Genomic DNA, 18126 nt, shown 5'->3' with positions numbered 1-18126 from the left:
CTGCCTCATCGATGTTCATAGCAGCACAATTCACAATAGCTAGACTGTGGAACCAACTTATATGCCCTTCAATAGATGAATGGATTAAAAAATGTGGCATTTATACACAATGGAGTATTACTCAGCACAAACAATGACAAAATCATGGAATTTGCAGGGAAAAGGATGGCATTAGAGCAGATTATGCTAAGTGAAGCTAGCCAATCCCTAAAAAAACAAATGCCAAATGTCGTCTTTGATATAAGGAGAGCAACTAAAAACAGAGCAGGGAAGAAAAGCATGAGAAAAAGATTAACATTAAACAGGGATGAGAGGTGGGAGGGAAAGGGAGAGAGAAGGGAAATTGCATGGAAATGGAAGGAGACCCTCGTTGTTATACAAAATTACATATAAGAGGATGTGAGGGGAAAGGGAAAAAAATAAAGGGAGAGTAATGAATTACAGTAGATGGGGTAGAGAGAGAAGATGGGAGTGGAGGTGCAGGGGGATAGTAGAGGATAGGAAGGGCAACAGAATACAACAGACACTAGTATGGCAATATGTAAAAACATGGATGTGTAACTGATGTGATTCTGCAATCTGTATACGGGGTAAAAATGGGGGTTCATAACCCAGTTGAATCAAATGTATGAAATATGATATGTCAAGAGCTTCTTAATGTTTTGAACAACCAATAAAAAAAGATACACATGGAAGTCTGTCAGACGTGACAAATAAAGGCACACCTCTCCATAGATGGACAGAGGCAAAACAGGCTTGGGTTCAGGACTTTCATGGGGCAGGCTCAAGGATTAGAGCCAGGGGTTCCTAATGTGCGTGGTGAGGAATTTCCAGAGACCATAAAAGTAAGAGGCCAGAACTCCCCACTGGACTCCTGGCCCTGGGCCCCCTCTTCAAAGTTTCCCTGTCACTTTTGCACAAACCTGCTTCTTGCTTGCCATCTCTGTGTCCTGTGTTTCAATTCCTTGATGAATGCAGACAATGAACCCAGCACCCCCAGAAGGTAACACTAGTGTTCAACAGCAGCACCAGCTACATCATCTAGGTTCTGGTAACCACAACATCAGCTTAAAAATATCATGGAAGACTCCACCCTCTAAAATCAAACAAAGCTACCTAAGAAATGAGTGGAAAAAGACAACAGGGAAAGAAAAATACATGAAGGTGTGTTCACATGGACTCATAGAATTCACATGAATACAGTATGTTCATACAACATATTTACATACTTAATGTGTGTCCCTGATCCAATCAGTGCAGCAAGAGCAGACACAGAGAGGGGAGGGGGCAGGGGAGGAAAAAGAATGGGAAGAAATAATGACTGAAGAGTGAGGAGCTTTTCTCCACTCAGAGGTCAAGATGGTTCACAGGATGCAGCTCCCTGAGGACACTCTTGTGTCCTTTCCAGTTTTCCCTGGGCTTTGTCTCCCTTCGACCAAGGATGGAAGGTTTTTAAAGTGACCTTGTTGTCCCTCGCTGAACCGCTGGATGTGTGGCTGGGAAATAGAGCTGTTTGCAATAGCTCTGCCCTTCCTGTGCCATCTTGTTCCAGTAAAGTGTGGGGACCACTGTCGAGCACCCCCAGATGGAGTTTTGTCTGGATGGACTGGGTCAGTGCACTCCCAGAGCAGAGCTGATGCAGAGATCTACCCAGGAAGACTCAACAGCTGGATTTAGTTGTGACCGTCCTTTGGGGCTTTGTTGGGTGGCACTTACTCCAGAAGGATTAGACACATGCCTCCTATTGCTAGGCAGATCCACCCTCTGAGCATCAGCTCCTCAGATTCCTCTCACAGGATGGATGGGGCAGCTCATCCCCTACGGGTCTCATAGTCCACGGCTATGAATTTCGACTTCCCAGGACCAGATTTGATGTGCAAATGTGTCTCCTGACAAGTTTCTGGTCCCTCCCTGGCTGGTTGCATGAGTTCCCAGAAGCAAAGGAAAAACAAGCCCCTACTCCATTGCTTTGCCCAGCCCAGATCACCCTGGTGCACTGATCTGTGCCTGTTCCACTTCAGCCAGCTCACTCTGGATACAGTAGTGGTGTTAGCTGGGACAGCACAGCATACCTCACATAAAATCCCAGGCTCCTCCCTGTCAGCTGCCATGCAACCTTGTCCAATGGCTCTCCTCTCAACCCTACTCAACATCAGAGGCCCCTGGAGCACTGTGTCTGGCCAGGTTGGGCCAGCCTCCCTGCTCCACAGCATCTCCTGGGCCAAACTTATCCACATGCTCTTCTGCCTCCCTCCTCCCCTTGCTCATGGTGAACTGGTGGCACTAACACTGCCATGCATTCACTGATAGGCTGGCATCTCTAAGGTATCATTTCTTGTGCAGTGCTCACAGTTTCTGGATTTCTGTGTCTCCATGATTACCTAACTCTCCACTAGAGAATCTCAGTGGCTTTCCTCAGTTACCCACCTCGCTGAGAAGCAGTACTCCCACTGCTTGGGTCTTGAGCTGCAGAGAACGGGGAAATGCACCTTCCTCTCACACCCACCACTATCCTAGCCTCCACCTCTGCCCTGTTTGCCCTACTCTCCCTTGTTTTCCCTGTTCCAAGGACCACAGTCCGACCCTCCTCACCTCCACCTGCTCCTGCATACTGCGTCACCTGTGTCTTCCTTCCCCTGGCCCTGCATCTACTCCCAGATCCAACATTCCAGCCCATCCCTGTGTCCTTGGCCCCAAATATTCAAGCTCCACAGTTGTCAAGTTCCAGGCACCCACAGTTCCTCCACAAACTGTATTCATGCCCCTGGCCACTACCCACCACCCTCTAGTCTCTGCCCTGGGTCCTGGTGCCTTAGCTCCTATATAACCCTTGGCTTCCTTCACGCCATCTCCCTTGGCAACCTTAAGCCTGGCATTGACTTCACCCCCGACAACATGTGCCCTTGTTGACCTTCTGTGCCTCTCATGCTCTTCTCTTTTCATGTCCCTACTTCAGGCTCTGGGCCCCCATTTTGTACCTGTGGTCCCTCTTTCCCTGTGCCCTCCGTGTCATGTGGCATGCAGTCATACTCTGTCACTCCCTACATGCTCCACAGTTAAACAGCTGCTGGTGGTGACTGTTGCCAAGGGCTCCATGCATTGCACTTGTCACATGGTGATCCAGGTCTGAGTCAGGAAAATAGAGGAGATTATGAGAAATGAGTTTATCAGTGAGGAACCGAATAAGTTAGAGAACCTAAATTCTCCGTGGATGTGTTTTTAAGGCCAACAAGGTGGATTATGATCCATCCAGCCTCTGCTGGAGCGCTGATTTTCACTGTGCTCTAACTTCACCGAGGTTGCCTTCACAGCAGTCTTGGAAATGAAATGATGGGGTGGATTAGCTATGTTAAAATGACAGAAGCTTCCCTTCTGCCTGCTGGTGAGGGCATATGGGCTGTTATAGATGGGGAAAAACATTGCTTTTTCTGGAGCCTCCAAACTAGGCTAGGACAGCACAAAAAAAAAGTATGTGGTGCCCCATCCCAGGGTCAGGTACTGTGATGGAGCTCAGATGAAATGGAGAATCCCAGAGACCAGAGCACGTTCACCTCACTTTCACTTGTACCTGCCATTGTAATTGTTCTACTTTAACTGGTAACTTCCTATCTAGAGTTCACATCCTGAACTGTATCATACGCATGTGGACTTGTATAGGAAGCAGTGTGTAGGGTTTAGAGTGTATGTGGATTCAGCAATGCAGGGGGATCATGGACCGCTTCCCCTGCATACACAAGGACTAGGGCATGGCAGTCTCCACTGCCCACGGCAGCAGACCCCAACCCACAGGGCAGCTCCTCAACCTACTCTTCTCTGAATCTTTCTCTTATTCACCTCCATTCTCTAAACACACAAACAGTATAGTTTTGGAAAATATCTATTAACTCCATGTGTATTTTACCAAGTTTCTGAGTCTGGTTTCACCCTTAAACAAAATCTCTCCATAATATAAAATCATAAGAGGTAAAACATGAAAAGTGTTGTTGGCCCACAATATCTACCACTCATTTGTCCACTCCATTAGGTTCTGGCAAGTGTTTTCGAGAATTAGTTAAATGGCATTGAAGGGCTAGAAAATGATCCATTTGGTTGGTGTCCAGCAACATGGAGGATGCTCTGCACAGATGAGGACAACCAGCTTCATTCCTCTCCATCGCATTCAGGTCTCCTATTCAGCTGGCTGAGGACCCCAGTTCCCTTGAGAATTGACAACATAAAGACAAGTGACTCTTCCATAAGTTTCTCTTTTAGTGTTTTGAGAGGGAATAATGAATAAATAATTGCACATTGTGCAAAAATATACTTTATATGCTTATGGTCAGATTGGGTAATTTTGAATTACTTAGGAGCAGAGCCTGGATAGAATGGAGTTATGGTTCATGAGAAGAAAGGGGCTGATGGTGGGAAAACACATGGAGATCAGGGCATTGGTGTTCACCACCCACCAACTGGGATTAAAATGAAGAGTAACACAAACATTTAATATGGAGGAGACCGTGTGGAAAGTCCACAGGACAAGGATTCTCTGGGTGGTTCTGTACTCAGGGCAGAATCTAGGGGAAACTTTGATGCTGTGAATGTGCTGAACCCCCTGCTTGTGCCTGTAAAGAAGGAGAACCATGGAGCCACTGGACCAGATCATGTGCATGGAAAAGACAACCTCAGGAAATACAAATAATGCTGCATATAATGAGTCTGTGGTTTTATTACAACCTGCAGAAGAACAGTACCCAAAATCTCTTTTCTCTGTCAGGTTTTCACTACTCCATTTGCCAAGCACATAGAGAGGAAAAATGGAATTCACCACTAAGTACAGGATCCAGCAGAGGGAAATGGAGAAGCCAATGTACTTGGGAGCTCTTTCTTTGAGATCCTTCCAACAGGAGTTCATGGGGCTGATGGTGATGTTCTGGAAGATGCTCAAGAGGCAGGTGATGAAAATGGACACACTCCTGCCCACTCACTGAAGGTACAAAATAAGTTTGCAGACAAAATCACTGAAGAAGTATTTCCACCCAAAATCTGTAATTGTACTGGGAACTCCATTAGAGAGAATGATGAGGCAGTTGGCTACACTCAGGTGCTTAAGGATCAGATCAGTGAACCTTAATGTGCACTCATTGCAGGAAAGGACTAGATAATAATAAAGCTGAGAGAAAATTCCCAGAATTCCAACAGTGATCTGTGATAAGAACATCAGGCCCATGCCCATATTCCAGAGGCCATTCTGTCATTCAGCAATTGTCCTTTACATCATGGTAACAGTCATTCCTCTGAGCAAAAGAGCTTATTAAAACTTTTTTGTAGCCAGAACCATGGTGTGTACCTGTAGCCTCCTGCTCCTTGGGTGGCTAAGGATGGACCATCGTTTCTGGCTGAGTTTGAGACTTGCCTAGAAAACACAGTGACACCCATCACAGAATATTATGTATATTTTACAGCAAGAGTAACTTTCCCTGTGTGCACCTGTGGGATTGCAAAGACATCAAGTTGCACATATCGATGGGGGGATTTCCCAGATTTTTCATGGAAAACTCAGCATGAGAAATAATGAGGTGATAACCTGGGAGAAGCAATGAGAAGTGAGAGCAGTGGACAGAAAGCATGATTCAACATTTCAAAAATAAACCAATGTTTGCTAGTCACATTGAAGAACAGGCAAATTCAATCCCCATCCACATCATAGGATGAGTAAGTTCTCAATGTATTTTTGATCTAAATTTTAAGGAAAATGCAACTTTCATGATGAGTAAGAATATTTCTGTGGTCTTAGGTTTAATGATATTTATTGAAGTGCAAAACCTGTAAAGCATATATAACAACAAATTAGGTCACATTAATTACAAGCTTATTCTCATCACTGCCATACGACACACCCCGTGAGAAGAGTCCAGTGGCAGTGACTTTACAGAATATACAATACAATAAAATAGGCAACATATTCCAGCAAAACTTACAAAAGAAAAGACACTATTCAATGGATAAACATCAGTGGAATATGTTTGGTGCCTCTCTTAAGACCACTCCCTGGTATCATCACACAGGAACAGAAACTAGAATAAAGAATACCAAGAATACCAAGTTTTGACATTGTGGAAGTTAACTAGGAATCTCATACAATGGCAGTGCATGCTGAAGTTGGTACAGATATTTTACAAAAGTGTTTGGTGGTTTCTAAGGTAGACTGATATCACCAACATGGCACCATGCCACTGGACTGTGTATTCCCCAAATACAATTTCTACTTTTATCATAGAATAAAAATTTCAGAATTTATGTCCCAGGAATGGTCATAACAGCTTCAACTTGAAGGACACTCAGGTGTATCAATTAACAGCAGAATAACTCACTCAACTGACTGATATTCACACAGTGGAATCCCATACCACAATGTCATTGTAGGCAGACACCACAGTCACAAAAATCACAAGGACTGAAAAGAAAGCAAAACATAGAATACTTCAGCTGTGTGAATTCATTTGATTAAAGTATGATACAGGTAAAAGTCACTTCAACTTGGAAATGTTAGAACAGAGTAAAAGCTCCCTTCCCACAATTCCACTCCTACAAACAACCCAGGAGACGTCTCTTGGGGGCTATTGGCTTAGGAGAGGCACAAAGGGTCTTCTGAGAATTGGACAATATTGTGTTCCTTGATCTGTGTGTTGCACAGAGAAGTGTTTCATTTGTGAAATTCCACTGAGCTGTGCACTTATGACTCCTGAATGTTGACTTTTTCCAAAAGTAAAATCACCAGAAATGTGAGCTGGGGAAAGGTCATTCATTGGATGTACTTGACCTGCTGCAGGTGTCTGCTCAGGGTGAAATATTCAGTCAGAGGCCTAGATGGGAACTCAAGTGGGAATCACTGAGAGTAACTGCAATAATACAGGTTTATGATGTTTCTACTATTGCATTTGACAACCAAATATACAGGGGAAATTACTATCACTGGCCTACAGAGATGGACAGAGAACCATTAAAACCTCAATATATTGGGGGTCTCGTTTTCTGTTCTGCCCACATAGATGACAATAAAAAGAATGCCACAGTCCACATCATAGATTTGTGAAAATCCAGGAAGAGACTACTTTTATAGTACAGAATTATAAAATTGTTCTCAGGAATTATTGAGAAATTAGACACTGAATAGAAAGATGCGGACCTTGAACATAATTTGTGGAATTTTTAGGACACAAACAAAATGTGTCCTCACAATTTTGGTGTTCGTGCTTCCACATAAAACCCCCATGTTCTTAGAGACACCTTTGGAGAGAATGACTGAGAAGTGGCCATCCTCAGGTGTTTCAGAATCAACCGCCTTAAGCACAGCTCTGAAAGGTTCATGGTGACAAAGATGGAAAATGCCCAGGATTCTAATTGCAGCCTGAGATGTGTGGGACATTCTTATTTTTATTTCCCTGGAGGGGACTCTTGCAATTTCTCCTAATAACTGCTATTTTCATGCTGAGCAGCAGAGTCTTGTGCAGGAACAAGCCACACCAGCATATTTAACCATATCAGTTGAAATCCAAAGTCCCACTGAAAAATGCATACTTAAGGGTTTTTTTGAGGTTTCTCAGAGGCAAATGTCTAAATAGTGCCTGGAATTAGTAACCACCGTCACAATCCCGTACATATCATCCCATCCTGAACTTTTATAAGTCCTCAATATGTACTCTGTCATTATTTTTATTGTCAAAACAAGGAGATCTCAGACAGGATATGAGAGTGTCTAAAGTCACAGGTGCTTAGTGAATGAGTGGAGATGTGAGAAACTTGAATGTGGCTAGGCCAGGTGCAAAGAGTCAACTGAGCTCTGTGCTACACTAGCAGAATGTCACATTTAGCTGTGTTTTCAGCCAATTTAGAGGAGGGCTCAGTTTGTTTTCATAACTTACCATTTATTGTAAATTGCTAGTTTCTCTTGGTATATTTTTGATGTAACAACTTTATTTGATCTAAAGTCTTAATTTGTAGGCCAATATGAATTACAAATGAAGCTTTACAGATCCTAATAAAATGGTTTGCATTAATGAAAGTTAAGCTTCTGGAAACTGCCCTGTTGGATTTAATGAATGCAAGACCCACTCAATATTTAGGTTTGTAGCAGAAATATTAACTGGTTGTCATTCCAAGGGCAAAAGTATAGTGGAATGTTATAAATAAAATAAAGAATAACTTTGCTTTGACCCTAAACCATGGCAATGAAATGCTAGTATACTGTAGGATAGAAACTTACTTTCTCACTTACCAACACCTATGATACCATTGATAATATACAAGATTTTTGAAATACAATATAAGAAACTTTGAAATAGAGTCTAGAGACTAGTGATCCCTGTGTTTGGTATGAATTGAAACACAAAGAAATACATGCCAGGGGTTTGGGATTAAGGTGACAATATTAACAAACCAGAAGACACAACACAAGACAGCTTTGGTCCTGACGACTATTGTCCAATACTATAAAGAAACTTCCCCCACCTGCTGTGTTCTTAGTTCACTAGGGGAAGAATTCTCACCACAATCATCATACCAGAGGTGACTAACTCGAGATCCACATTCCGATTCCACTGAGTGAATCAGATCTGCATTTGTGTTTAGGATGAGGTGATTTTCATCGTTTTAATCCTCATCTTTATTGTGGCTACAATAATACTGATAATTCTGTGTGTTTGTGGTACTAGGGGTTGAAGCCATGGGCATGGAACCACCTGCTTTATTTTTATTTTTTGTATTCTAATTGGTGACAGGGTCTCCTGAGTCGTAGATCCATGCCAAGTTGCAGAGGCTGGCTTTGAACGCGAGATGCTCCTGTCTCAGGCTCCCAAGCTTCTGGGAGTAGAGGCATGTGCCACTGCGCCCAGGCAATACTGATGATTTACTCTATGAGTTGTGTAAGGTAATGTGGACAGCGGGAGCTTTCATTGTGACGATGCTTCAGCACCTGAAACAGTCAGGTTTCAGTATCAACATCTGGAATTATTGACAATAGTCACCCTCAGTGAGGACTCTATTCCATGCTACTTAAAGCCATCCTGGTTTGTGCTCAATTTCTGGAAACAAATTTGGCATAGAAACATATCCAGTGCCTGTTTAGACAAGGGAGAGGAAAGGTATCTCCTTGTTTTGACAATAAAAATAATGTCAGAGTCCATACTGAGGACTTATAAAAGTTCAGGATGGGATGATATATGTACAGGATTGTGAGGGTGGTTACAAAGTATAGGCACTATTTAGACATTAGCCTCTGAGAAGCCTCAAAACAGAATCTTAAGTATGCATTTGTCAGTGGGACTTTGGATTTCAGGGACACAACTCCTTTACTAACTCAGGTCACACCAAAATAATTTTTCCTCTCCCTTGTCTAAACAGACACTGGATATGTTTCTATCCCAAATTTGTTTCCAGAAATGAGCACTTCCTCCAACCTCCCTCCTTACACACTCTGAGACAGAAACAGAAAACACTCACTGTGCTTCATGTGTGCAGGGTGCTGGGCTCAGTGAGAGGTCCTGACAGCAGCATGGAGGGAGGGAGGCAGCTGGGCCCTGAGATAAAGGTCTGTGCTCCTGTGACCTCACTTCCCCTCAGGGCTGCAATTATCACTTCACCTGGAGAGGCAATGACAGTGCAGGCCTGGGGAGCCCAGGACAAGGCTGAAAAACTTTCTCCACACTTACTAATTAATAAGGCAATTATGAGTTCCTTGTTAGTAACTTCAGAATGAGTGTTGAGGAGTTGGTTGCTTTTCCCTGATCCCTGCAGGCTGACAGGGTCTTACATGGAAGATTCAGGAAATATTAAGGTGTGACCATGGGGCCAAGTGTTTGTACATCTTACTGGACTTCAGAATTCCCTGAGTTCTTCTACGTTCTTTATTCTTTATTCTTTATTCTTGATCCATTCTTTATTGAAGGAGTATGGTTCAATCTCATGTATCCTTTTTTTTTCATTTTTTGTGTGGTTGATTCCTAGGTTCCCTCTATTAGATCTGATGAGATGCATGAGATTGTATCTTTTTTATTTGTTAAGACATTCATTGTGAGCTAGAATGTTTTCTCTTATGGTGTTTAATATTCGTTCTTTATTTTCTATCTTAATTATGATGTGTCTTGGAGAGTTTCTCTTCGATCTTGTCTATTGGGCTCCTGTGTGATTTCCCATATGATGATGCTTATCTCATTTCTTGAAGAGAAATTTTTCTGTCACTCTCTTTGTGGAAGAATGTCATTGATATTTTGGTGGATATTGCACTGCATCTGCAAAACAGTTGTGGTTGTATGGGCAGTTTTATAATATTAATGCTGCCAACCCAAGAACATGGGAACTCCTTTAATCTTCTAAGGATCCCAGAAATTATGTCTATTTTTGGTAATTATGATAATTTGTTTTGTGCCCTAAAATGTGATCTATTTTAGAGTATATACCATGGGACACTGAGAAGAAAAGTAATTCAGTTGTTGATGGATGAAATATTTTCTAAATGATTGTTTGATTAATAGTGGTTTTTAGTTGTGAAGAACCTTCATTTAGTTTGTGTCTGGATGATCTCTCTAGTGTGAGGCTGTGTCTTGAAATCACCCAATATTGTTGTCTTGTGGTCTACTAGATTATTAATATTGAGAAGGGTTTATTTTATATCCTTAAAGGCACCACTGTTGAGGCATAAATCGTTACAATAAGTTGTTTTTGGATTATTCCCCAGTGTATCACTTTCTTTAACTCTTCTGATTAATTTTGGCTTGATGTTTATTTTGTTTGATATGAGATTACCTACCCCTGATTGTTTCCAGTTTCCATTTTCATGATCTAGCCTTTCTCATGCATTCACTTCATTCTGTGGGTGTTTTATTTTGAGTCTATGTACATAGCACATGGTTGGGGGATTTTTAAATCCAAACTTCCAGTCTACATTTTTGACTGAAGCATTTATACCACTTGTATTTCATGTTCTTATAGGAAAATGATTTTTATTTCCTGCCATTTTGATTTCTGTTATCATCTGTGACTCATTACACATTCATATATGTATTATTTAATCTCCAGCTTAGATGGTCTCTGTTTTTGTCTTGTTAGTGATTTCTAATTTCATTTTTTCTGTGTGTAATATTTCATTAAGTGTATCTTGTACTGCTTGCTTAGTGGCTATGAATTCTTTTAGTTTCTGTTATTACCAATTCTGAACTATGGTTTTCTATTGACATAGAAATTATAACACCTATTATCTTTTAGCTACCTATATGTATTTTTCAGATCCTTTTGGCTTTTAAGTTTTGGGCTACTAAATCAGTAGAAATTTTAATTGCTTTACTTCTAAATGAGATGTGCCATTATATCTTCATGTTTTCAAAATTCTAACAATGTTTTCTATGTTAGGAATTTTAACTTGATGTGTTATAAAGAGGACCTTATTTTGGATAATATGTATTTGGACTTTAAAATGCCTCTTCCATGTGGATTTTCATCTCATTCTTAAGATTTGAAAACTTTCCTCATATAATTTCTTTGAAGATGTTATGCAAACTGGAGTATTTTTTTAATTTTTTTTCTTTTTAGATATACATGACAGTAGAGTGTATTTTTACATACCATACATACATGGAGTATAATTTATTCTAGTTAGGATACTATTCTTGTGATTGTAGTGAAGTGGATTTGCATTGGTAGTGTAATCATATATGGACACAGAAAAGTTGTCAGATTCATGCTACTGTCTTTTCTATTCCTATCTCTGCTCCCTTCCCTTCATTCTCCTGTGTCTAATCCACTGAACCTCTACTCGTCACCTCTCCACCCTTGTTGGGTAATAGCATATGCATCTTGGGCTTCATCTATGCCAATAACTTTTAGAAGGGTCTCTTATTGTTATATTTCTTGAATATTCTACTCATGATTTCTATGCGTCTTTTCTTTATTGTCAAATTTATTTTCTAGATTATATACTTTACATTAGGGAACAGAAAATCTTACTCCTTTTTGATCTCATATATTGGTGATGTTTCCTATGAAAATTTTATTTTGATTTTTTGAGTCTTTCATGGTTTTTTTTCACATAATTTATCTCTTTATTGAAATGATCATTTGTTTTTGATATTCTATCTCTTAGTGCCTTCCTTTTTTTAAAAGTATACACTTTCTAAATTCTTTATCTAATATTTTCTGCACTGTGTTATAAATGGGATTAGGTTTTGCAGTGTTGTGGACTAAGGGGAAACAGGGGTTTTTTCCTGGGTTTTTTATATTGTATTTTTACACCTTTGAAGAGATGATTACATCTTCCACATATGCAACTACTATTGAGAGAGCTTCTGTCTGATAATTGCTCCAGGCTGGGAAATTTTCTAAGTATTGACACTCCCCTGCATCTTCTGCTATGCCCAGTATCAACAACACGTGTATATTTCAGCTCATGTGTATGTTTAAACACAGAGTGTACACACCAATACTCAGGCATACTGGAGCATGTACATACTTACCATCATTCCCAGACTCTCACTTTCACCCACACACACTCACAATGCAGACACCCACGCAATGGTCATGTCCCACTCTGTCACATATCACTCACACATTCATCTTCATTGTGTGTCTCAGTACCTTGTACAGATATGTAAGTTTGTGCTTATCTACAAGCCTGTGAATTCCATAAAGAAGGTGGCCTTGTGTGTTCTTTACATTCCTTTCATCCTACCACACACAGCCAGGACAGCATTGTCCACATGCAGCATTTAAACAGGCTAGGTGTTTGCTGTGAATGCACAGGGGGTGATGTGAAAAGCCACAGAGATCTCTTGCCACCTGCCCATGTTGGCGAGATGAGCTGGTTTCAAAAGAGCAACATTGGGAAGAAATCATATCGCACAAGGACATGAGGTTTTCATGTTGAGGGTAGGTGGGTTTTGCGACCTTAAGGGTCAGCTTTCATGCTGGACAGTGCTGGAAAGAGAGCATGCACCAGAATCTATTTTATAAGGGGGACACACAAAAGAGCTTTGTTGGAATGTTATTCACCAAATAAGGCAGGGGATAGGGTTTCAAAGGAAGGTTGCCCAAACCCATTGGGTAACGCCCAAGTCCAGGGTTAGAACAAACTTCTTTACCGAGTGAAGGTGGAGCTCTCTTGCTTCACACAGTGAAGTGCTTGTGAGGTGATGCCAAACACCTCCTTTATTCAAGGTTGAGAGAGGAAGCTAGCCCATGGGCAGGCAGCCTCTCACAGTGATCAAATTTCAGGCATCCTCAGCTCCTCCATATCCTGCATGACCTTGACCCATGACCTCCCCCTCTCCTGCTCCTTTCCCCACAGCCCACTGCATCACATTCCCACGAACCGTAACCTCCTTTTGCCTTTGAACCATGCATTGTCATTTTACCCTCTGTTGATGGGACACCTTGTCATCCTCCTCCCCTCCAGAGCCCAATATCCTTAACTTCCTCACACACATGCTGTCTTTGTAACCTAAGCCCAGCACTGACTTGAGCCCCTGAGCAACATGTGATATCCTTCTGCCTTCTCACTCTGCACCTTCTGCTCTTCCCCAGCACTTTGTGAACCCACCCTCCAGGGTCTCCGCTCCATTATCTTAACTCTGTCATCCCATTTCCCTGTGTCCTCTGTCACTCTCATCTGTCACACAGCCAGACACTCTCCCTCTTCTAAATGCGTCACTATTAAACATTTGCTGCTGGTTATTGCTGACATGTGCCCCAAGAGTTGGAGTGTGTGCACAGTGATCAAATTCTGAGGCAGGTCAAATGGAGAAAAATTATGAGAAATTACTTTCAAAAAGTTAGTGAACATTCTCTCTGGATAGGTTTTTTTGCTGGTTTTCTGCACCATATCTGACCCTTCAGCCTCTGCTAGGGTATTGATTTTCAGATTTGCTATAGTTGAACAGTGGTTGCTTTCAGGGCAGCCTGGGAGCTGAGGGGATGGAGATAGGATCAAGGTAAATAAAATGATGGGAGCCTCTTGTTCCTTCTGGTGTGGACTTGATTGGCTGCTCTAGATTCCAACCACATTGTTTTTAACTGGGGACTCCAAACTACTATAGGGTTCAGTAGTGTGCATGGGTTCTGAAATGCATTGGGGATCTTGGACTGCATTACCCTGCCCAAGGCAGGATGCCTGCATGACTCTGCTCCTCTGCGTGGTGCACTCGGTTCCAACCTGCAGGACCACCATCTACCTACTGTTGTCTGGGCCTCTCTTTCATCTTCATCCTCTGATCACACTAATGACACATTTTGGAAAAATATATCTATTAATTCCACATTTATCCCAGATAACTTCTGGATCTGGTTTCACTCTTCAACAAAAGCTCTCCACAAGAAAGGAACATTTGAGATAAATACATGGATAATTGTTGTACTCCTTTATCCATCTCTCATATCTCCACTGTATATTCTTCTGGCAAATGTTTTCAGGAGTACACCACTTGTTCAGTCATTGTGATTAAACCACCTTTCAAGGACTGGGAACTCCTTTATTGGATCTGCCTCCAGCTATATGAATTCCAATAATAATCTACAGGTTACTGTGCAACAGCATGAACACAATCAGCTTTACTTCCTTCCACAAAGAATATGTAGGCAGCTGAGTACACCAGTGTCCTTAGGAGTTTACAATAGAAAGGCAAGTGACTCCTCCATGGTTTCTGGATTGGTGTTTTGGGCATGAACAATGACTGAACAATTGCACATTGTCTCAACACATACTATTCACATACTTATTTCAGAATTAAGAATTTTATATTCCTTAGGAGCAGAGCCTGGATAGAATGGAGTTATGGTTCATGAGAAGAAAGGGGCTGACGGTGGGAAAACACATGGAGATCAGGGCATTGGTGTTCACCAACCACCAACTGGGATTCAAATGAAGGGCAACATTAACATTTAATATGGAGGAGAGCGTATGGAAACACAGAAAGGAGCCCACCAGGATGAGGATTCTCTGGGTGGCTCTGGACTCAGGGCAGGATCTGGGGGAACCTTTGAGGCTGCGAATGTGCTGAACCCTCTGCTTGTGCCTGTACAGAAGGAGAACCATGGAGCCACTGGACCAGATCATGAGCAAGGAAAAGACAACCTCAGGAAATACAAAGAATGTTGCATATAATGAGTTTGTTATCTTGTCAGGACTAATGTAAAGACAGTGCCTAAAATATCTTTTCTTTGTCAGGTTTTTGTTATTCCATTTGCCAAGCACATAGAGAGGAAAAATGGAATTCACCACTAAGTACAGGATCCAGCAGAGAGAAATGGAGAAGCCAATGTACTTTGGAGCTTTTCCTTTGTGATCCTTCCAACAGGAGTTTACTGGGCTGATGGTGATGTTCTGGAATATGCTCAAGAGGCAGGTGATGACAATGGACACACTCCTTCCCACTTGATGCATGTACAAAATAAATTGGCATACAAAATCACTGAAGAAATACCTCAACCCAAAAGCTGCAATTGTCTGAGGAATTCCTCTTCCAAGAATGACCAAAGAGTTGGCTATGACCAGGTGCCTGAGAATCAAATCTGTGGACCTTAATGTACAGTCATTGAAGAAAAGGACTAAATGATAATAAAGCAGAGAGAAATTTCCCAGAACTCCTACTGCAGACTGTGATAAGAACATCAGTCCCATGGCCACGTCTCTGGAGTCCATTCCCTCTCTCAGCACATATTCCTTTAAGTGATTGCAACCATTCTTCCTGTGAACAAAATGACTCATTAAAAATTTTGTAGTGAGGCACAGAGGTTTAGACCTGTAGTCACCAGCTCCTCAGGAGGCTGGGGCAGAAGTGTGGTTTGAACTAGGCATTAAAACTCAGCCTGGGAAATATTGCAGTACCTGTCTCTGGGTGTGTATTTTCACCAAGTACAACTTTCATTGTGAAAATATCGAGATGTACATATGAATGGGGGGGGGGTTCCCAGATTATTTTCCTAGAGAAGTCAACTTTAAAAATCAGGTGATGATAACCTGGAGGAAGCAATGGAAATTGAGAGCAGTGGAAAGAAAGCATAACTCAACACGTGCAGCATAAACTGATATTTCATAGTCATTTTGAAAAAAGAGAACTATTTTAATCCCCTCAGTGGAAATGAGTCCTTACTTTTTCATTGTCTTTTTTCTTTTGTTTTCCTCCTCTTTTATGTGTTTTGCTGTGCTCACTGGTCCACACACATATACACATACACATATTTGTTTATTTTCCCCTCACTTGTGGCATTTTTAAATGTCTATCATTTTAAAAATTCTTTCCTTGCCTTGTGTATTGAGGGTTGGTTTTTTTTATTGGTTGTTCAAAACATTAAAAAGCTCATGACATATCATCTTTCATACATTTGATTCAAGTGAGTTATGAACTCCCATTTAAACCCCAAATACAAATTGCAGAATCACATCAGTTACACATTCAAATTTTTACATAATGGAGGGTTGGGATTTTGATGAGAAATCTGGGTTTGTTTTCTGTTGTTTTCATTTGTATGTTTCTATGATTTATTTTCCCTCTTTTCTTCTGTGACAGCCAAATTCTACTCTTTTCCCTTGCATTCCCCTTTACTTTGTTACTTTTAATTTTCCATTCTTCTGTGTAAGTCTTACAAATACAAAAAAAATGTGATGTTGTCCTGTGAATCCAATCAGATCAGAATGCAAAAAACACACTAAAATTCCTGGGACAGTTCTCAGAGGCAGTTATAAGAAGAAAATTCATAGCATTGAATTCCTACACTAAAAAAAAAAATCAGAAATATCCCAAATGCTAAACATCAAGACCTAGAATAGAAAGAACAAACTTATATGAAATCATCAGAATTCAAAAATTCAAATTATAAACATCAGAACCAAAATTAATGATATTGAGGATTAAACAAGCAATACAGCAGAGTGTGGTGATGTAAACCTGAAATTCCAGGAGCCCAGGAGGCTGAGACTGGAGGATCACAAGTTCAAAGACAGCCTCAGCAACGTAGCTAGGCCTTTAGCAACTCAGCAAGACCCTATCTCTGGATTTAAAAATAAAAACTAAAAATAAAGGGCTGGGGGTGTGGCTCAGTGGTTAAGGGTCCCTGGGTAAAATCACTGGTACCAAAAAAGAATAAAGAAAGAAAAGCAAAATGAATGATTAATAGAACAGAGATGACTCTTTGGAAATATTTACAAACCTTTTTCCATCTGACCAAAATAAAAAGAAAACCCAAATCAACAAAATAAGAGATGAAAAAGGAACTATCACCACAGACAATTCTGGATTCCAGAGGATGATTAGAAACTACTTTGAATATTTATTTATTCTCTCTCTCCCTCTCCCTCTCCCTCTCTCTGTCTCTCCTTCCCCCTCTCTCTCTCCACAGCCCTCCACAGCAATTTTTATTTTTTAAATTTTGAGACAGTCTCACTAATTTGCTTAGGGCCTCACGAAGTTGCATGGCCTGACCCTGAACTTGCAATTCTCCTGACTCAGTCTCTGAGTCACTGGGATTACTGCCATGCACCACTGCACCCAGCTGTTATATTTTATTAAACTGGAGAATCAACAACATTGACAAATTTCTAAACATATATGACCTGCTCAAATTGAACCAGGAAGACAGAGAAAACATAAACATACCAAGATCAAGTAAGGAAATTGAATCAGCTATGAAAGTCTTTTCAATAATGAAAAGCCCAGGATCAGATAGAGTCTCCAATGAATTCTACTATATCTTTAAAAAAAACTAACACCAGACTACCTCAAATTATTTCATGAAGTAGAAAGGAAGGATATTTTATGTTATATGAAGGATTTATAATATTAATAGCAAAATCATACAAAGAAACACCAAGGAAAGAAATCTATAGACCAATAACTCTGATAAACACAGATGTAAAAATACTTAGTAAGATATTAGCAAATTCCCTTCAAAAATACTTCAAGAAGGTAATAAACCATGTACAAGTAGGTTTTATACCAGGGACTCATGGAGGTTTACCATATGCAAATCAATAAATGTAATTCCCTACCTAAAAAGAAATTAAGGACAAAATCACAGGATCACCTCAACAGAAATAGAAAAAGGCTTTGATAGGGTTAAATTCAGTATACTACAGTATTGAAGCCACCTCAATATTTATAGCAGCTC

The 18126-nt window shown here is 40.9% G+C and overlaps 1 protein-coding gene and 1 pseudogene across 1 annotated transcript; both read right to left on the bottom strand.

Annotated features, from left to right (window-relative positions):
- Positions 1-4342: 4342 nt before the first annotated feature.
- On the bottom strand, positions 4343-5212 carry LOC144250475 (vomeronasal type-1 receptor 4-like; annotated as a pseudogene).
- Positions 5213-14764: 9552 nt separating this feature from the next.
- LOC144250474 (vomeronasal type-1 receptor 4-like) lies at positions 14765-15661 on the bottom strand. The gene has a single exon (XM_077793312.1). It carries the CDS (start codon positions 15659-15661, stop codon positions 14765-14767), a length of 897 nt encoding a protein of 298 aa, XP_077649438.1.
- Positions 15662-18126: the final 2465 nt, after the last annotated feature.

This window comes from Urocitellus parryii, chromosome 15 (genome assembly GCF_045843805.1).
Source record: "Urocitellus parryii isolate mUroPar1 chromosome 15, mUroPar1.hap1, whole genome shotgun sequence".
NCBI lineage: Eukaryota > Metazoa > Chordata > Mammalia > Rodentia > Sciuridae > Urocitellus > Urocitellus parryii.
This window is presented reverse-complemented; position numbering and strand designations above follow the sequence as displayed.

Bases quoted from the DNA above. Each gene is read 5' to 3' on its own strand.
- LOC144250474 (XM_077793312.1), bottom strand. From the start codon at position 15,661: ATGGACTCCAGAGACGTGGCCATGGGACTGATGTTCTTATCACAGTCT.